Below are 21,132 nucleotides of genomic sequence, written 5' to 3' on the forward strand. Positions count from 1 at the left end.
GGCTAAGGACCAGGAAGACTCCTAGGTGAGGAATCAGAATAGGAGCCTAGAGAATTATTAGAATTAAGGAAGAATCTAAAGTATCTGTAATACATTTATTCTGGAGCTAGTATTTCCACGTGTAGAATATTTTTGCAATATACCTCTTCATATAATCCTTTCTATCTTGTGTTTGAGGCCCAGGTCACAGCCTTTCCTGTATTCATTGGAGCACTCTCAGTTCCTTCATCCAAGAAAGCTCTCTCAAGATATGTCTGGATGGGCTTGTTGCCAACCTCTCCTTTTGTTGTATATCCAACAAAAAGATACACAAAAGGGTTTCCACTGCTGTCTATGGAATCAAGAAAATGTAAGATTAAAAAGAGCACTGGTACATGTATGGTTGGAACCCAACGTGCCATGATATCAATGATCCTCACGGAAGCAGCAAACAGAATAAAGAGGAGAACTGTGGCCACAATGGTGATGTCCAGCTTTGCTGGAGGCGTTTGCTCTGTCCTCAGCATTCTGATCAGAAGGATCAAAGTGGAAAAGACCATGATGGGAAGACAAACCAGGAGGTTGAATATCACTCTGAACATTCTTGAAGGCTCACAACTTGCGTTCTTTTCGTTGACCGTGGACTCAAATTGTAGATAGCAGGCACAATACAACACCAGTGACATTAGGCCGGACAGACCCCATAAAACGGTGCACATAATTTCAGAGAGATACTTTGGCCGTCTAGCTTGATACCAAACTGGGAAAAAGACCATGAGGTATCTTTCAGCTGCGATAGCTGTAAGCAGATAGGTGCTGGCATTGAATCCAAATGAATGCACCAACTCTACTATATGTAAATGGTATATGCTGATCGGAACAGATTTCAAAAATAAAACGAAAGCTGTTACATAGTAGGAGAGTACAGTAAGATCAGCAACTGCCATATTCAGGAAATACACAGTGAAGTTAGTTTTCTGAATCCTGTTCCAAAGAAGCCAGAAGACAATTCCATTGCCAAGTAATCCTAAAGCACAAATTGGAATAGTTATTATCATAATTGTTCTTTGCATGGCGTAGCCAGTATCCAGTTGTCCTGCGGGGTTTTTGACTCCACCAATAGTGTGGAAAGACAAGGAGTATGACTCTGCCATCTTGGGACTATTAATGTATGAAGCAATTCTCTTCAACCTGCCAAAAATCAAACACAAATTGTCATTATTATGGTGTTGTGAAGTAGTGATAGAGGTAGGAAACCGTCAAGGCAAGAATGTTTGTATTACAATATTCCACTTGCCACTTTGGAATTTTCTCCCATGGCTTTCTTCTACATACTGGACTTTGTGTCTTTCTTTAGAGAGCACGGGCCTACAAAAACTGGTATGGCCTTTCATCAGTTTCTGCAGTAAAACCTTAGTATGCATAACTCATCCAAATGAAACAGCCTTGCACAACATGGTGACCTCCAAACATTTTGACTGCAACTTCCATCATCCCTGTCCACTGGCATGCTGGATGGGGCTCATGGAAGTTGTAATAAGGTGCACAGTCTGGGAGTCATTTTGTAGTCCATAGCAGTCCATAGAGGCGCAGGTCAATTCTGTGTCCAGGGCAGCTGTCTACTAGCTCCATCAGGTATGCAGGCTGAGACCCTACCTGCCCATGGACTGTCTTGCCAGAGTGGTGCAAGCTCTAGTTATCTCCCACTAGGACTACTGCAATGCACTCTACATGGGCCTGCCTTTGAAGGTGACCCGGAAACTATAACTAATCCAGAATGCGGCAGCCAGACTGGTGACGCAGAGCAGCCGTCGAGACCACATAACACCGGTCTTGAAAGACCTTACATTGGCTCCCAGTATGTTTCCGAGCACAATTAAAAGTGTTGGTGTTGACCTGTAAAGCCCTAAACAGCCTCGGTCCAGTATACCTGAAGGAGCATATCCACCCCCATCGTTCAGCCCAGACACTGAGGTCCAGCTCCAAGGGCCTTCTGGCGGTTCCCTCCCTGCGAGAAGTGAGGTTGCAGGGAACCAGGCAGAGGGCCTTCTATGTAGTGGCACCTGCCCTGTGGAACGCCCTCCCATCAGATGTCAAGAAAATAAACAACTTTCTGACTTTTAGAAGACATCTGCAGGCAGCCCTGTTTAAGGAAGTTTTGAATGTCTGATGCTTTATTGTATTTTTAATATTTTGTTGGAAGCCACCCAAAGTGGCTGTGGAAACCCAGCCAGATGGGCAGGGTGAAAATATATCATCATCATCACCATCATCATCATCATCATCATCAAAAATAGCAGGTGGGCATCAGGCTGAGGAAGGTTGTCATTGATTATTATTTCCCGCAGGTGCCCCTGTTTAAAATATAACATAGCTAATTTTCTCACTGCAGATGGCGTCTGCTATTGTGAAGTAAATTGTTGCATGGACAATTATTAAGAACATAAAATAGTCACAACACCAGCACATTTTGCCTATATAGCCCTACTGCATGGAAATATTTGATACCAAATGTTGGAAAACAATGAAATAGGTGTAATTATCTTAGCCTAAGTTTATCAGTTTCACACTAACCTGATTTCACCTAAATACTAGCATCCTGCAATAAATAGCTGCAATAAAATACAATAATCTTACTTGGTAACTAGACTAGGCAACTATATTAGAATCATAGAGTTGGAAGAGACCACAAGGGCCATCGAGTTAGCATGTACCAAATTTGGAATTCAGTTTTTATGTAATAAAATTATTGTGAAAGAAGAAATGAGTTAATGGGAATATCAAAATATAATACTGCTTTGGTTCAACATACAGCCCGAGGGGCTCATGTGAACCTCAATGTCTTTTTTTGGCAGCCCAGATTTTAAGGGATCAAGGAGGACTATGGAAAGGGAGGGAGAGAGAACTGGCAAAAACCAACTCTTTCTCCTATCCTGTGAGAAAAGAAGAGGGGGAATTCATGGTAATTTGGGATCCAAGCAACTGTTTTTGTCTGAGCTATGACAGAATATGTTTTTCAAGCGATTATTTCAGGGCATTTTGGAATGCTTCATGACTTGGGAATAGGTATTTACTACTTGTCCATCACTTTACATGAAAGCAGTTATCCTTCTCTCTTGAAAACATGAATGGTATGCCATATTTTCCCACCAGACAGCTAAAAGATACTTCCCATGCCATCCTTGAATCCTCATGAACCCTTCTTTTTGTGTATCAGGGTTGTATTTGGCAGGAGGCAACATTCCTCCAAAGGACCCAGTGTCTTGGTTTCCGCAGCCTAACTTTTAAATCCTCTGTTAATTTTGCTTATATTTATGATTTGGGAACATGGGCACGCTACTCTTTGCTTAATGGCGAATGGGAAATGAGCAACTGTTTTCCTATGAATGTCAGCAGGGCACCCCAGGACAACCCTTACTCAGGATAAAAACAGGAGAAGAATGAGAGAAGGGATTGTGACACCCTCAGCTCTAAGACTTCAGCTCTATGTCTGACTTTCCAGAAGGCATATCTTTCTGAGTGGTCATGGTTTTATCTTCTCCTGGACCAGACATACCTCTTGGACTAAGGGCAAGACCAGTAGACTGAAGCAACTCCATCCCAGTGAAACAAAAGTCTGGGCAAAGTCTCTAGCTATTGTGAAGTAATAGATGATTGAACTGACGGGCCCGCTCATATTTGACTGTTAAGACTGGTGGTCTAGAAATCTGTGCGCCAGACTAGAAATGTGCCTTCTAAAGTATTTATCTCCCTATGCCAGTGAACTGGAATGACCGCTCCCCGCTTAAAACGGGGGGCGCCCTTTGCGTGGACGTGCGCAGCCCCTGGATCTGGAGCGGCTCCAACAGCATAGGCTTGGCTTTGCCTTCCCTCAGGTGGGATACCTGGAGGTCTCCGCCTACCTCAGTCAGTTGTCCAATCCCACCTGGGGGAAGCGTTGCCAAGGAGACCAGGCCAGGTAGGGGAGGGATTACCTGCCCACACAATAGAGGGAGGATCTTACCTGGGAATCCTCACTTGGCTCCAGAGCTTCTCCCACCCTACCCACCCTCAGTTAATGTCTTATTTTGCAGGTTAACTTTTCTTCACAGGTTTTGCAGGTTAACTTTTCTTCACAGGTATGCGGGTGCTGCTACGTTAAGGTCGCTGTTAAAGGGCCGGAAAGGAATTTCCCTGCATTGGCAGGTTTCGCCTTTCCTGTAGCAAAACGTCACAACTTTGGCGGTATCAGGCCTTGGGCAGAATCCTTTAGTCCATCTTCCTCTTTGCGGCGGCGATACCAGGGTTCCCTGTTAAAGGGGTTTCTGAAGGGAGGCTTTGACCGTACGCCGAAAGGTCGTCATTGCTCTCCCCTGCGGCAGCAGCATAAAAGGGGGCGGCTATCTCTGCTTGAACATATGTTCTCCAGAGCCGGCACATTCCCCCCCCCCACACACTGGATAACCCTGATGCTCCCTAGGTCCCCGGCTGGGGACTGGGGAGGGAGAACGCAAAATGCCTGAGCCAAGGTCTACCCACATTTGAAATTTAATAAAGTTGTAGCCAATTTAATCCCATAGCACGTTGTCTTGAGTCGTTATTCCACATGACGGGGGGGACCGCTCGGGATCTAGGGACTCTGCCTGTCCACGCAAATAAATTTTAACCTTATTTCTGTAGAGAAGGCTTTAGAGGCAAGTGACTGATGGAAATAAGACATCGTCGCTTTACCTTTGTTTCCCTCATCCGTCCATTTCCACTCAAGGTACAGCAGTGATCTGTTTGACACTGTGCTCCTTAAAAATGCTCCTCTATGATGCCTTTTAAACAGACGCATGTGAGTAATGAAACTCTTGGCCTTTCTTTTAATAAAATTAGTAAGAGCAGTCGCAAGACAGAAATCTGAATACTACCGTGATCGCTCTCCAGTTTTCTTTTCAACTTCCTGTGTTCATGCTTCTGTCCTTCATAAAACTGTACTGCTGCAATTTTATGGCCCACCTCAGTATGATGATGGACGCCCTATGTAACAAACAACATGAGATTTTAATGACCTCACAAAAACTGTTAGCTGCAGTATTGTGAAGATCACAATATCATTACACTGGATCCAGCTTCCTACTCCCGTTTCAGATGGAGACTTTCTTGATCAGCCTGGTAGATGATGATTATGATAATTATAGATAACCTGCTCTTGGGCAAAGATGGAGATACATTCCCCCTGGTCCTCTCATCAACTTTGATCCCATCAGCATAGTTTCTTCTAGCAATCTCATTGTGGTTCTGCAGGCGGGAAGATACTTGAAAGTGGTGATAATAATTTTAATAATAAGTGGTTTCCAAAGCCACTCTGGGCGGCTTCCAACAAAATATTAAAAATATGGTACTATGCTACTGCTTTCCATGCTAGAACTCTCGTATGTGGCTTTATAAAGTTACAACCAGGGCTTTTTCTCAGTCAAAAGTCACTGGAACTCATTTCAGGCACCTCTCAGGTGGGTACCATTGCCATTATAAGAGAAGAAGGGAGGCATTCATTGTGAGTCCTGGAACCTTTTTTTCTAGAAAAATAGCACTGGTTACAACTCTTAATATCTTCAACTGTTAATGCTTCTTAATATCTCTTTGATAATAATAAATAATGATAATATGAAGCCACAGGGTGGTGATTTCTAGCACCACATAATCAGCGGTACCCCTTTCTAAAGACAAAGGAACTGGGTCACTGTTTTGTATGCTTTGGAAATCTCTTGAAATGACTACGAGGACAGTATTCAATTAAGAAAAATGCATTGAGTGGACACTTTCAGCTTGCACACAGGGACTTTCCTCTATATTTTCTACCATCTGTGTTCTGCAGTGTTCACAAATCCGATCCTGAAAGTTGGGGGGCGGGTACACCAGAACAAACTCAAGGTTTATAGGGGGAGAATGTTCAATTGTGCAGAGAGAGAAAAAGCTTGCACTGGCAGAATGTTTGCCTTAGCACTAGGTTGAATACAACCTCTAGAATGCACCCTGTGTGTAATTGCCTTTTAGGACAGCTCAGAAATGTCAATTTGTTCTGAATGTAGCAGCCTGGCTTTACTATTTATTGTACTAGCTGTAAAATATCCTCTTTACACTGATTTTGTATTTACTTTGTTGGTCACCAATGTATTTCTAGGCCAAATACAATTCATTTTAACTTCCAGTGCCCCAAATGATCTCATACTAGATATAGAATAGAATACAATCTCTTCCCTGAACTCTTTGAGTTGGGATCTGCTTGAGAGCTGTTATTTCAACTACCGCTTCCACCTGGTGCATGATTAACAACTACCTGAAATACAGCTGTGGGTGTATTTTTTTTTGGTGGCACCTGTATACAGTGGTACCTCGCGTTAAGAACTTAATTCGTTATTGAGTTCTGTTCTTAACCTGAAACTGTTCTTAACCTGAGGTACCACTTTAGCTAATGGGGCCTCCGCTGCCGCCACATGATTTCTGTTCTCATCCTGAGGCATAGCTGTCAACTTACAGATTTGAAAATAAGGGACCAGCAGCCTTGAAAATAAGGGACCAGCAGCCAAAATAAGGGACCTGCAGCCTCACCTGTTCCAGGCACTCCAGTCTTCCTGTCCTCCTGCAGTCTGGTCAAACTCATGCTGGTAGCTTCGAGAACACTGTCCAACCAACTTTGTAACCAGAGGTTCAACTGAATAGAATCTGAATCACATGCACCACAAGGCCTATGCAGCCTCAACTTAAGATGACTCCCCGGCCTGGCTTTGCACTGCAAAGTTTGCAGCAGCACGTGCAACAAAATGGCATCCAGCATTTAAAAACCCCCTCAGCTTGCATTAACTAGCCACACACAAGGCATGCAAGCTCCACCCCCCAGTTGTTCTTAGACTTCTTATTGGGTGAGCAACACAGCCAAGCAACACAGTTGGAGCCTCCCTCCTCCCTGGCTGGCAGGGAGGGAGGAAGAGGAGCTGCTTCCTTTGAAATTTAAGGGGCATCATTTAAGGGACATTTAAGGGACATCCATCAATAAGGGACAGCAGTGGGACATGGCACTGGAATAAGGGACTGTCCCTTCAAATAAGGGACACTTGACAGCTATGACCTGAGGTACTATTTCTGGGTTAGCGGAAGCATCTGTAACCTGAAGCATCTGTAACCCGAGGTACTGCTGTAGCACTGTAGAATTTGCTCCCTAAGAAAATTTGTCGGTCGTGCTCTACTCTGAGGAAACAGGTTCAGAATGTTAAGAGGTCTGCGCTCTGCCAACTGTTCTTATTGCTTTTGTTCAATATAGATTGACTCTAGACTTAGTCATGCTTCAAGAAGATGCAATGAAATCAATCGGACCAGTTACTCATGACAAACCTAAGTCTCATTGATTTCTTTGGGCAAGATTCAAAAAATACTTGCAGTAGTGCGAGTCAGCACAACTGGTCCTCTCCTCATGCCCCTCTGCTCTCTCTGAATCATCTCTTTTGGGGGGAAGGGTCAGGAGAACCCCTAGAATAGCACACAGGCAGAGGAAATGGTAGATGGTTCCACTGGAAAGCAGAAATGCTTGTGCTGTTGTAACGATCATATTAATGCGACATTAAATTTCATATGACTCTAAGCTTGATGGAGTATGTTTCCAGTCATGTGAAAACAGCATGCTGCTGAGATATTGGTCTGTATTTATATTCCATACCTTGTTTTTAATCAACTGTTTTATTGGAAGCTTTGATTGATGGAGGAATTTAGGACTGAGGAGAGCCTACCACCTCCAGAGTGGAAGGAGGGCTCTGGCATGAAATTTAAAGGCAGGTCTTGGTCATACTGTCATATGTAAATTGCCAAATTAAGTCAGAGTGAAGTCAGAAATGGAACAGATCTCTGTTGGGTTGGAAATCCTTTATTGAACACTGGCACAATAAGGTGCATTCATCAACAGACTGTTGTAAATATGCTCATATGTAACACATACATTTGTAATAAGATTGGTTTAGATGTATGTTTAATGTATATAATGAAATACGAATTTTAAAAATAACTTCAGTCACATTACTCTAACAGCTTCTAGAGCAGAAATGGGGAACCTGGGGCCTCCCAAAGGCTGTTGGATTCCAACACTCATCAGCCCCCAGCCCACATGGGCAGTGTTCAGTGAACGTGTGTTTGTTGTGTCACCACCACTTCTGTCTCATCCTTCCAGGATCGATGAAACACAGCAGAGAATGTCTCCCGAGACCTTTGCTGTTTTCGTCTTCCAACAAGGAAGTACACAAAAGGATTAATACTGCCGTTGATTACACTGAGAATGCAAGAAATATTAAAGAAAGCCCCGTTTAGTTTTTTTCCTGGATGCCAGTATACGACAAAGGCTGAGATCCTGAGTGGCAATGCAAAGATGAGGAAGAGGACAACTGTGATAACAATGGTAAGGGAAAGCCGTGCTGAAGATCTTCGCCATACTTTGACCAACAGGCTCAGACTGCACAGGACTATTATTGGAATAAAAATCACAAAAATTGTGAGAAGGAATAGATTTGCTATGGCATGTTTTCTGTAACATGGTTCTTCACATGAAAAATAAGCTCCCCAGCAGGTGAAATATTCTACACCAGTCACCACACAGGAGAAGATCCATAGAAGAGCACATAATATGGCCGAGAGATCTTCTGGCCGATTACTATGGTACCAGAATGGAAAAAAAGCACCAAGACACCTCTCGATGCTAATGACTGTTAATAGGAAAAAACTGGTGTTGTAGCCAAAAAGAGCCAAGATATCAATTACAGGATATATGTAGTTCTCAAAAGTGAGTTCCCCCCATATAAACACACTGAAAACAATGTATATCATGTAAGAGATGAGTACTGTGAAATCTGCAATAGCCAGGTTCAGTATATATACGGTGTATGTATTCCGTTTGATTCCACAACAGAGAAACCGGAAAATGGCTCCGTTGCCAATTAGTCCCAAAATGAGGACAGGCATGGAAGCAAAGGTCACAATGATGATGATGACTTCATCTCTGGCAGTGTCACTTCGTGTCTCATTAGCAGTATGATTAGAAAAGGACCTTGTCTCTGTAATCAGAGTGCTGTTGCACCCAGGTCCTGCTTGCGTTGGCATCTGGCTGGGCACTGTGAGAACACAATACCGAATTAAATGAGCCTTTGGCTTGGTTCTTATCAGGACACTTCCCAAATGTTCAAGAATGCTGTCTTCCCTGTGAAAAAAATAATAACTCCATTATTAGGTTGCTCAGTATTAGATCTGCAGATGGGCATTTCCAAGTGTTCATATTAAGCAAAGAAAAGGCACATGGGGATAGTATACAGAGTCCCTAAAGGTACGGAAGACAAAATTCCTCATAGATATAAGGCCAATTTAAGAGGCTTCACAAATGCTGCTTTGAAAGGAAGAGCCCATGACTCTGAGGAAGTGGTAGAACATATGTTTTACCTGCAAAACGTCTCAGGTTCAGTTATTGGCACCTCCAGGCAGAGCTGGGGAAAGGAGTATGGCAACCCTCACAATATTTTACTTTAGTTCACTATGCAGAAGATAAATGAGGTGTATTTTTGGAATACAAAGGAAATGTCTGGCTTATCAACAATGAGTGGTGTGGGGACAATATATTGAGAAAATTTAAAAATGAACCAGTGCCAGCCCGTGTCATTTGCTTGGTACAGAACACAAATGGTCCCAATCCACTCTCTGCCAGGACCAACACTTTAGCAAGCATTGTTGCACCATTCAGACTGGAATGCCTGACTCCATCTGCCTACTTTTATGGTGCCCTGAAACAGCTTGCTTCACCCTGCTGTATGGCAAGTCCAGCCCTGGAAACAGGTCTATTTAAGGTGAAGTGGGAGAGTCATCAAGCAGGAATGAGGCAACATTTTACAAAGAACATTTTACAAAGAAGGCCTTCCAGATGTTGCAGGACTATAACTCCCATCATCATAACCACTGGTCACTCTAGCTCAGGCCATAAGTTGGCCAACCCTGGACTTTAAAAGAATGAAACCTTATAAACAAAGATAAGATTGCTTGCACTTAATATGGATTTCACCGCTGCTGCCCTTCATGTTAGTTTCACGAGTATGAAAATCTATGATATCTTTTTGGGAAGTGGTTTGTCTGTCTTCCAGTTCCGTCATGGTTCAGCCTCCTTTTGCAATATCATTGTCAAACTTGGCACAAGAGTTCCTAAGGTGGGGGCAGTAGTCTTTGTTGACGTTTGGAAATTGAGTGCCATTTTGAATCAAGATGGGGGGTTGAAACGTGACTTTGGTGTGACCTCACCCATTTTTTAGCATAGGTTGGGCCACCTCTCAAGATTACCATCAACTATCTTGGCATGCGGTTTCCTGTGGTGAGTACTGCAGTATTTGTTGATGTTTGGATGCCGGAAGCCATTTTAAATCAAGATGGTGGACCACAATGTGACTTTGGCATGACGTCATCCAATTTTTGGCACGACGGGTACAAGCTCATACTCACAATCTGGGCAAACCCAGGGAAATCCTGATCTGGCTCCAACTAAATTTGGGGGCAGGGCTAATGTTTGATTGGGGTTTTGAAACCCTAATTGTGAGGAGGACAGGGGGGAAAGGAGACAATGCATTCCCCCTCCCTACTGACAGTTGCACTGTAGAGACCAGGAACTCAACAGCTGCTGAGTGCAATTCAGTGAAGAGTTCAACCCTCTTGGGGAACACCTTTGTGAAGTAGCACCCAGTTTGTTCCCTGCAGCATCTGGCTGGCAACTCTGAGAACAGGAAGCTGGCCCAGTTTGATTCAGCAGGGCTCTTCTTATGTTCTTACTTTCTAGAAATACAAAATACGTTATGTGCCACATGAAGTGATTCGTCTCCCCTCCCCCTGTAGTGGCCTTCCCCTCCCAATGGAAAACATATGTGTAGCTGGTATTTAAACCAAAGAAGGAAACAATTTTTTCAGCTGCTAATTCCGTGACTGATTACAAAACCTTATCTGAGAAATACTGCTCTATTCAATGTGAGAAATCTGTGACCCTGATCTGAACTCCAGAACTCCATGATTCCATGGGGATTCTCCCAGTCTCCTCCATCTGCAAGGCACTTCTAGCAGAAGACTGATCTCTAAATTTGGGGTGACATTGGGAATTCAACAGAGGCAGCTAGGATTTTGCAGTGAGAGAGAGAGAGAGAGAGAGAGAGAGAGAGAGAGAGCGTGAGCGCTAGTATGAATCCTTTAGGGAGCATACCCAATATGGTCCTGAAACAGACAGACAAACACACACACACACACACACACACACACACACAGCTGGCCTTATTTCTTTGTGTGGAAAGAACAATATTCATAAGGGTCTCCTTCGTGTTCCCAAATTGAGGCTGCAAGTAATGCTACCCCTAACAGTACATTATCCATTATATCCACCCAACTTTCCTGAGAAGTTCCAGGAGTGCAGTCCTTACCAGGTTTGGATCACCTTTGGAAGAAGGTCACTGGAGGCTAACTGATGTTTTGGAGTAACTACCTTTCTTTACAGATATACAAGTTAAGCAAAGGTGGAGGCCTAAGGGACATTACTCCAAGATGTTTACAGAGCCCAACCTCAGATCTTATTGTCTTCCTCAGATTATTATGAATTTGAAAAACTTTTCTGAAAACTATTTTCTGATGGGGTGTATGTGTCATAGCTCCATCTGCTGATCCCAATTCTAAATTAAGCTAAAGGCAGCTCCTCCAGCCTCCAGGACAACCAGCCTCATATAACCAACATGCTTAAGTCTAAGTAATGCTTGAAGGGGTTGAGACCATAGAATTAGCTGTCCTGCAAAGCTTAGCTCACCTTGAAAGGAATGAGATAACCAATCCTTTGTTCCCCTTCAGTCTACATAAGAAGTTCAGCATGTGAAGAGGCTAAGCTGGTTGCTCCTGCTTTGCCGTATTGATCTCACAAACAATTTTTCAGTTCCTTTGCTAATCATTTAGGAACTTTCATCACTTTGGAACTAAATGGAGTTTTATTACCTCTCTGACTGATATATGGAAAAACACATGAACCTGACCTTTGGAGAGTTTCTAAGTAAACCATTTTTAACTTACTAAACATGCGGTCTTTTCCTATGCTAGGGGAAGAGGGGACTATTTTGGAACTCGCTTGGGAAGATATATTTAAAGGTCTAACAGTCTATACTTCCATGCTTTGCTTTGCTCTGTTTTCTATCTCTACTGAGGTTCTCTCACCAGAGTACTTGCTTCAAACTTGGTTCTTGGCATCCAGGGAATTCTCCCTTTATATATATTTCTTTTTCCTTGCACCAACACACATATACTTTCTTTTTTCCTTTGTTTAATAATATGCTCTTGTGCCAATTCTCTCCCCCCCCCCCATTGTGCACAAGAACGAAAGTAGAACTGGCTGGATCAGGCCAGTGGCCCATCTAGTCCAGCATCCTGTTCTCTCAGTGGCTCGGGAAAGCAGGATTTGAACACAAGAGAACTCTCCCCTCCTGTGGTTTGAAGCAGCTATGATTCTTGCACAAACAGCTATATCCATTGAGGGCCTCCCAATTCCTGTGCAACATCCTTTTCTCCCTTCCCTTCCTTTCTTGACTGCATTTTCTGTTTTGTTCTGCTGCTAGTTTTTTATTGGATTCTATAACACAACAGAACACACAAATTCTGAAGCATCTTAATGGTGTTATGAATGTGTGGGTGCCAGACGCCCAAAGTACCTAGGTCCAGTAGGTGTTAGAATTTAATTAGGGCTTGGGATGTTAAAACTGGAATATAGCCAGTATTAGGCAGTGTGCTATTGACACGTCTAATCCTTTAAGTAAGTCAAATGTCAAAAGCTAAGCCAGGCTAACTTCCTTATGAGGTGATAACGGGGTGTGTGTGTGTATGAGCCATTAAGAGGAAAAAGAATCAAAGGGTCTTGCTGTGAGAGGGTAAATTGTTGGGCTCCCTCTCTCTATTCAGAGTTAAACGATAAAGCCAAAGCTTGGCAAGGTTAGGGTTAGGGTTAGAAGCAATATGGTTTAGAGAAGGGAGCTGGGAGTTATAGGACCACATAAAATCCTATTTTAGGTCGCGCCTATGGAAGGAAGACTCTCTTGGAGTGCTGATGCTGCGAACCTCTCCATTGTAGACTCAGGTTGTATATATGTGTGAGTAAACCATCTATCCTAAAGACACCACAGTCTCCGCTGTGGCTCATTCCGGAAAGGAAACATGAACTTTGGGTAAAGCACCAGGAACCCCCTGGAATCTTGTACCACTTGGAGATTGGGGGTGGCGGGAAGAGAAGCTGCCTCCTCACAAAGCAAGGCTTCACGATGGCCAGAAACCCCACACTTCTGCTGTGCCCATTGCTATGCATACCCACCAAATACTTAGTCACTGAATTCGAGCCATGGTCCCAAGCACACTTACCTGGGAGTAAGCCCCATTGGACTTAGTGGAGCTTATTTCTGAGTATACGTATATAGGCTTAGGCTGCCAGTGTAGTCTGTTGGAATTTATCTGATGAACAGCAAAACAAATTGAGTATTGTAGAAGAAAGAGGGGGGGGGAGCCAGAGAGCCTCACCAGTTGTTTTACTTCACTGTACATCTTAGCAATACCAAAAAAGGAAGAGCATGTCAGTTCAATTTTCTTCTATGCCCCTGGAGGACAAGGTTCTGCCAATCTGAAAGCAGTCACATTTCTCTTGTTCAAGTGGGCACATTATTTGGCAAACATGATCGATATCAGGGCCAACCTGCCCATGAGACCAGGTGGGGCAACTGCCGTGGGTGGCAGGATCCGTGGGGCGGCAGATCTGACCTCTGCAGGCCCCATGACCACCTCTGCCACTTTCTCAGACGCACCAGCACTTTGTCACCACTGTTAGGAAGCCTGTGCTGTGATGAGGTTCATTATGGGGAGAAGGCGTGGGGTGACGCAGGTGCACTGAGGTTTTGGCCAGTACTGCAGCATAAGCAAGCCAAAGCTGCAAGGGATGAGAGCTGGCTGAAGCCCACCTCCTCCACCAGTGTGGTGTAGTGGTTAAGAGCAGTAGTCTCGTAATCTGGGGAACCGGGTTCACGTCTCCGCTCCTCCACATGCAGCTGCTGGGTGACCTTGGGCCAGTCATACTTCTTTGAAGTCTCTCAGCCCCACTCACCTCACAGAGTGTTTGTTGTGGGGGAGGAAGGGAAAGGAGAATGTTAGCCGCTTTGAGACTCCTTAAAGGGAGTGAAAGGCGGGATATCAAATCCAAACTCTTCTTCTTCTTCTTCTCCTCATCCCTCGCAGCAGCGGCTTGTATACACTCCAGTACTGGCCAGAGCCTCAATATGGTTGCGGAATCTCGCCTCCTCCCTGTGGCGAGACTCTGCAAAGGCTTTTCCTTGAGGAGAAGTGTTTGTGGAGTCTTGCCCCCACTCCCCACCCCTGATTTATCTGTCTGCCTCTTCCTTTGCTACTCTGCTTGTGTTGCTTCCATCCTTGATAGCCTTGGCTGTTTTTGTTTAGTTACTTGTTGGCCTCCGTTTGTCTCGAAATACAATGAATTTATTAAAATAGTAGTATCTTGGAAGGTGTATTTGACTGGCTGAAATCCTGAACATGAGCAGTACAGTTAGGCAGATCAATAGAGGGTGTGTGTGGGAGAGGGGGAGAGAGAGAGAGAGAGAGAGAGAGAGAGAGAGAGAGAGAGAGAGAGAGAGAAGGGATTCTATATGGATGGAGTGCAAGTCTTATGTGAAGCAGGAATGTTGTGAATGGTCTCTAAGAGCAGGATCAGGTTGCCAACAAGGAAGAGACAGAAGCAGCCCACTAGGTGGGATGGAGTTGCTGTGCCAGCTTCCTGGCAGGTGGGCTGCTGCTGCTGCATGCTGGGAGGGAGAGGAGCAAGGTGCAGGGAGGTTGGTGCAGTGCAAACACACCAGCAGGACCCAATTTTGGTGCTCCTGCCAGTGCATCTGCACCAATCTCTTTAATTATTTTATTTCAAAAAATGTACATACTGCTTGATTGTAGGGGGGAAACCTCAAAGCGGTTTACAAAAAAGATAAAACAATGAAATTAATTGCTAAAAAATGTTACAGCAATAATTTGAAACAAAGAGAAAGTTAAAACCACAACAGAAAGCAAAACGCACACAGACTTTCTAAATACCTGGGTGGGCTTGTCTAAACAAGAATGTTTTTATCAGGCCCCAAAAAGAATACAGTGAAGGTGCCTGCTTGATATAAACAGGCAGGGAGTTCCAAAGTGCATGTGCTGCCACATTAAATATTGAGTTCTGGCAAATGCGGAAGGGATATTATGTGGCACCTGTAATGGTGCCAATTCCACTGATTAAAGCAGCCGGCTGGGCACATAACAGTGTAAGGTTATTTCCTTGCTACCTCATCCCTCTCTCCCACTAAGCAACAGCTGCCCAACTGCCGGGAAGAGAGCATAGAGGCTCCATGCCGCCCGGTGAAGTGCTTCTGGGAAGAGGATATGGTGTTGGATGTGTGTGAATGGAGAACTGGCACTGGAAAGGTATTCAAAGGAAAAAGCGCATCCATCTTTTTTTATATCTCCAACAGTCTTCATTACATTAGAGCAAAGGAAGCTGTGCTTTGCTGCTGATCCATGTACCTCAGTGTTGTACACTCTGACTGGCAGTGGCATTCCTGGATTTCAGATGGGAGTCTTTCTTGGACATGCCTCATCATGGACTTGTGATCCTTTGGCTGCAAAATGTATGCTCTACCAACTAGGCTACTTAGCCACCAGTACAAATAATAATCAGGCACATTTGCAGAGTCACCAGTCAGAAAATAACTGCTTTCATGCTGTTTAAGCCAGACGAAATTTTCTGAATCTGAAGAGCAGCTAGAGAGGCCAACTTGTAGGAAAGGAAAGGGGCAGAGAAACCATTGTTTCTCATTTTGAAGCATCACCCCTTTCCTTATGCTGCATTCCTTATAATATGCCTGGAGGCATATTAGTGCAATATATTAGTGCATACCGGTATATCAGTGCAATTGTACACGTCTACTCAGAAGCCAGACCCTCAGTTCCTGGGGGAAACAGAAGTCAGGAGAAAGATGCAATCCTGAACCAAGTTTGTTTCCTATATTCTAGATTAAATTCTATCAATCATGGGTAAAATCAAGGATAGGGCTTAACTTTTACTCAGAGTAGACCCATTGTAATTAACTCATATTATGACATTAGGTTAATTAATTTCAACGAGCCTACTCTGAGTAAAACTTTGTTGAAAACTACCTCATGTATTACAGTGACTAACAAAACAGAGAGATTATAGACTTAAGCAAAATGCTTCAGTTTCTGTCTTCTTCAACTGTTTGGATGTGAATCATAAATATTAAATTATATTATTACACAAAGATATTTACACACATGAATCTAATCAATACATTCTTGTTTTATATCAGACAGAAATATCAATATTAACCTTCCGTTCCACCTTCTTTATCATCGAAGAATAGAGAAGTAATCCATTTTAATTTCGTATCTAGCCTTCCAAAAATCAATAAAGATTGCCATGCTTCCTTAAATTCAGGTTTTAAAGATTGGGCAGTTATCTAAATTAACTGAAAGGAGCAGATTGAATTGCTGTATAATAATAAAATGCATGTATCTTATTAGCACTACTTACCAATCGCTATCCAGGGAACCGTTTCAAAATATTTCCTTCTAATCAGGAAGAGATTTGTGGTCTCCTAGAATTGTAACAGCTGGAAAATATATCTTGCTAGCAGGAGAAAGAAGACGTTACTTCTTTACTCCCACGTTATCTGCTTTCAACTCAATCAAACGCTCTTGCTGGACTTCCATTCGTTTTATCAGCATTTGGCAGACTGAATTTGACTGTCCAACAAACACATGTAATTATCTGAGAATATAAGGAGATGGAATTATATTTTCCCAAACCTAAACCTATGACACATCTGGTCAGATGTTCATGCTGATCCTACCACGACAGGCTATGTCTGTTAAATGTTTTCTGTACTCTCTTGGCAGAGGTTAGAAATGTTATACATACGAAACCTCAACAATTAGATATATTTTGGATTGGGAAGAATGCTGGTAACCTGGATAAAGTTTTGAGAGTTTAAATCTCAATAAAATTATTAGGAGCGTATTCAGATTGGCTTATTTTCCTATGATTGCCATATTTCAAAAAGTGAAAACCTGGACACAATAGTCATTGAGCTCTTTGGCCAAAGTTGTTTACTTTTTTTGCAAAATCACCAAAATCATCAAAAAGTCAACATTTCCAATATGGGCTGTCATATGCCTGGGTTCTCACATACATTTTTGCTGCTTTTCGAAAATTCTGCCCGGATGACATTTTCGACGGACAAATCCTAGCTATGTCTGGGAAATTGCGGACGTATGGCAGCCCTAATTTTGCACATGATGTGCTACACTTGAGCAGATGATACAGTCCTCAGCACCGCATCCCACAATAATGAGTCACACACAGAAATTCTCTGTAAAGACCTTGTTAATCTCCTCTGCTAATTTCAACAGGGGTGATTCTTGGCTGATTTAAAGTGTCTCCTCAAGGTTCTTCCTCCTTTTTCTAAGAATTGTGTCAGTTTTCTTGAGGTGTCTTTGGTGTAATTGTACAAATCCAGCATCCATCTGGTGAAAATTAGGAAAAGGCATAAGTCTACCATTCTGGGAGGAGTGAGTATGTATGTATGTATGTATGTATGTATGCATGCCTAATATGTATAGGCAGATTGCAGATCCCAGAAGTGGTGTATGGATGCAACCAAGGGCTTTAGGTTGATAGTTTAATGCTTAACTTTATCTTAAGGTGGCCATTTAGGCACTGCTAAAGAAGAAATGTGTCACCAAAAAATGACGACAAAAGATGGTGCAGTTCTACCTAAATTTAGGAATAATGGTTATAATCTAAGTAGAAGTGCTGCACATCTCACCATAGTGGGGAAGATTGTGAACAGGGGGTCTGTGCGCATGTCGTTCACTGCTGTCTAACTGCTGATGGGCAACTTCAAGGCTTCTCTTTTTATGGTTCTTTATCTTTACACCAGGTGTTCTTTCAACATTTGAGGAGTTACTTGGGAAATGGGAATTTCCCTTATTTGCTTCATAATTTGCAGTCCTTTCCTAACAGAAAGGGCTTGTTATTATTATCTCCTTATATGTATGAATTTATCATTCCCCCCATTTTGTTTTGCTTTTCGAACTCAAAAGCTCTGACCTAAACATACACAAGCCACATATTGACCCACACCTGGATATTTAACAGGGCAACCTTAAACATACCTACTCAGAAGTCCCAGGGAGTATGTGTGTACACAGGCTTGCAGCCAAACAAAGCATTTGCTCCTGTAAGGCATTAGGAGAGAAGTCAGCAAACTTTTTCAGCAGGGGGCCAGTCCACTGTCCCTCAGACCTTGTGGGGGGCTGGACTATTTTTGGGGGGGGGGGGATGAACGAATTCCTATGCCCCACAAATAACCCAGATATGTATTTTAAATAAAATGACACATTCTACTCATGTAAAAACACACTGATTCTTGGACCCTCTGCGAACTGGATTTAGAAGGCAATTGGGCCGGATCTGGCCCCTGGGCCTTAAGTTGCCTACCCATGCATTGTGAAAGTAACCCTCCAACTGACCTCTGCTGGTCATGGTGGGCGCTTTAATCCTTGGGCCCCTCAGCAGCCCTGGCCAGCAGGAATCAGGAAAACATTGGATGCAGCAATCATTACTCTGACCCACTGCTCCTAGGGGTGAGGACAGTCCTGCTTGGGTGGATTTGGGTGGACTACATATATGTAGTCCTAAATATAATCTAATGATTACATGTACCATTCACAGGGTGGGTTAGGGATTCTAAAATAAAAGAATGCAATTTTGCTCATGTTCCCTTGTCCATACTGAGAATCACTATGGCAATATTTCAGAATAAGATGACACAAATTAAAATAGATTTAGACAGCATAATACTGCCACCCAGTGGAAATAGCAATAGTATACGATTCGTGCTTTATCATCACAGCACACGAGAGGGAACCTTTGCTCTGCAGAAAGAATATTGGCAAATGTTAAGATATGTAAGAACCTTCCTCATTTACTACTATCCTACTAATTGCATATCCAGGACTTGTTGGAGAGTGAAATATACTCAGAGTCGCAAAGTGATTTCATGCTCTTTATTCAGCTCATAGTGGTGAGGAGGAATGAATGAATGTCCCCTCAAAGTATCTGCTTTATATATACTATTTACACAATGGGCTGCACATGATTGGCTAATTCCGGAATTCTACTGTAAGCCAATCAGGTTGTGGATTCACTTCTACCTGGAGCATGATTGGGTGGTTCCTGCCAACCAATCTTACTGCTGCATTGTTCTAGGACCAATCAGACTGCTGCATTCTGAATCCTATTGTTCTAGGACCAATCAGACTGCTGCAGTTTGGATCCTATTCAACTCAGTACATAACAGAGAGATTGTGTGAATCACAAGTGCATATTTAACTTGCTGCTCACACACCAGGCAAGAGGTAGATAGTATTTATTCACAGGCAGCTACACTCATTGATACCCAGGCACCTAGCAGAGGGCAGGTGAGGGTGAAGCTGACGGTGAGAATAGGGCAGCCGGGTTATCTTCTTCCAAGCTGGGATCACAGCAAGAGAGATGTCCACCAACCCTAAGAAGGAAACTAGTAACTCCAAATAGGGCTAGATTAGGATGTCAGTGGGCAGCTTGACAAGAAAGCAATAATGAGAGGCTTCATCTGAGGACTTGATCAAAAAGTGATCTCTGTGTAAGAAGTCCATAGGAACCCATTTCTTGAGTTCTAAAGCTAGGAATAGGATTCTGGAAAATGGACAGTAAGGTGTGGCACATCTGGCTTGATATGTTTTTACCAAAAATACTGAAGAGAAAATCCAGGGACTAAACTGGATGTATTCCAGTACTAATTGTTCCTCATTGTGCCTGGAAACTGAATGGTACACAGCCCATCTAACAGAAGGAATTTTGGGAGGCTCCTTGTTTCTGAGCACTTGCCTGCACTACAGAAATTCATAATCCCCCAACACTTTGTGAGGATTGGCTCATGCATACATGGCTAACATGGGGGAATGCCAAAGCCAGCTGTTACCCAGGTGTGTTCCTTCCTTAGGCAAAACACACAGGTTCTTTGGTAGAAGGGAAACAGGAACAGAGAACCATTCACGGAGATGGGGAGCCAGCCATTCTATATTTCTCCTTCCCAATGGCTCTTGGAGCAACCTGAAACCTACATGACACAGCAAAGCCTCATCTTAAATTCTTTCCAGATGTGGGCACATGGCTTCACCACTAACCATTTGCACCCCCCTTTTTTTTACCATCTACCGAGAAGAGTTCTAGAGAACCCAAAAGCTTGCACATTGTTGTGGCATCTTGGGTGGATTAATGCAGGTATCACCTTAACACTGGATTCTGGGAATTTTTTATGGGCCACTGTGGCTAACTTTACCTTTTTATGTCATTAATATTTTTTTAAATAAACTGATGCCTTTGATTGGGGAGAGGGATTTTAACTATTTAAAAGACTGGAATGGATTTGTTTTATGGCCCAAATGTTTACATTTTGTCCAATGTGTTTGCTCTTAGACAATTGAACCTGCTGATGACGATGACATGTCTACTTTACAAGCTCACTGCAAGGGTGTACACAATAAATATTATAAAGCACTCCTCAAATTAAGATTGCTCTCTTTTATTTACACGGACTTGGAAACAAACCCTAGTGAACTCTGCAGGGCTTATTTCTGAGTAAATATGGGTAGAACTAGGCTGCAAGCTGGTTTGCATGACATGGTAAGCCAAACTTTACAAATAAGCAGCCTTCTTCCTCCTCCAGTCTTTTTTACTCCACACCACACAGAGCTAAGGCAAGGTGTCATTCAAACTATGGCTCATGGTTAAACTCTGTAATCATGAGTTCTAAAAAAGACTCTGGAGGACCAGAGGATGAACATGATTCAAGTGTCATGAGAACCAGGCCTGCATGTCCAATATAAATAAGTAATCACAGATCAAGCAAAATGTATTCAATAAACAAAAATAAATGGTTTATTTTGAAAACACTTCCAGTAAACTCTGGGTGAAGCTTAGTCTCATGCCTTAATTGCCTTCGGAATCCC

The 21,132-nt window shown here is 43.0% G+C and overlaps 2 protein-coding genes across 5 annotated transcripts in view; both read right to left on the reverse strand.

Annotated features, from left to right (window-relative positions):
- Window positions 1-81: 81 nt before the first annotated feature.
- LOC308474451 (mas-related G-protein coupled receptor member H-like) lies at window positions 82-5,000 on the reverse strand. 2 transcript variants are annotated; one of them, XM_081000739.1, is made up of 2 exons: window positions 4,872-5,000; window positions 82-1,170 (listed from the first exon to the last, which is right to left on the reverse strand). In XM_081000739.1, exon 2 carries the CDS (start codon window positions 1,131-1,133, stop codon window positions 162-164), a length of 972 nt encoding a protein of 323 aa, XP_080856865.1. In that variant the 5' UTR covers window positions 1,134-1,170; window positions 4,872-5,000; the 3' UTR covers window positions 82-161. The 2 variants fall into 2 exon arrangements, with proteins under 2 accessions (XP_080856865.1, XP_080856866.1); XM_081000740.1 differs by lacking the exon at window positions 4,872-5,000 and adding an exon at window positions 4,690-4,834.
- A 2,761-nt stretch (window positions 5,001-7,761) lies between these two features.
- The window catches only part of LOC308474444 (proto-oncogene Mas-like), a 61,428-nt gene continuing 48,057 nt past the window's right edge, over window positions 7,762-21,132 (reverse strand). Inside the window, exons 1-2 of one of the 3 annotated variants that reach the window (XM_081000719.1) lie at window positions 13,384-13,915; window positions 7,762-9,178 (exon numbers count right to left, since the gene is read on the reverse strand). In XM_081000719.1, the coding sequence (XP_080856845.1) occupies window positions 8,107-9,178; window positions 13,384-13,400 (1,089 nt within the window). In that variant the 5' untranslated portion in view covers window positions 13,401-13,915 and the 3' untranslated portion in view covers window positions 7,762-8,106. Of the gene's footprint in view, window positions 9,179-13,383; window positions 13,916-16,609; window positions 17,029-21,132 lie in introns of those variants that run through there. The other 2 variants (XM_081000720.1, XM_081000721.1) reach the window with 2 other exon arrangements.

Source organism: Podarcis pityusensis (genome assembly GCF_964106645.2).
Source record: "Podarcis pityusensis genome assembly, chromosome: 3".
NCBI classification, from domain to species: domain Eukaryota; kingdom Metazoa; phylum Chordata; class Lepidosauria; order Squamata; family Lacertidae; genus Podarcis; species Podarcis pityusensis.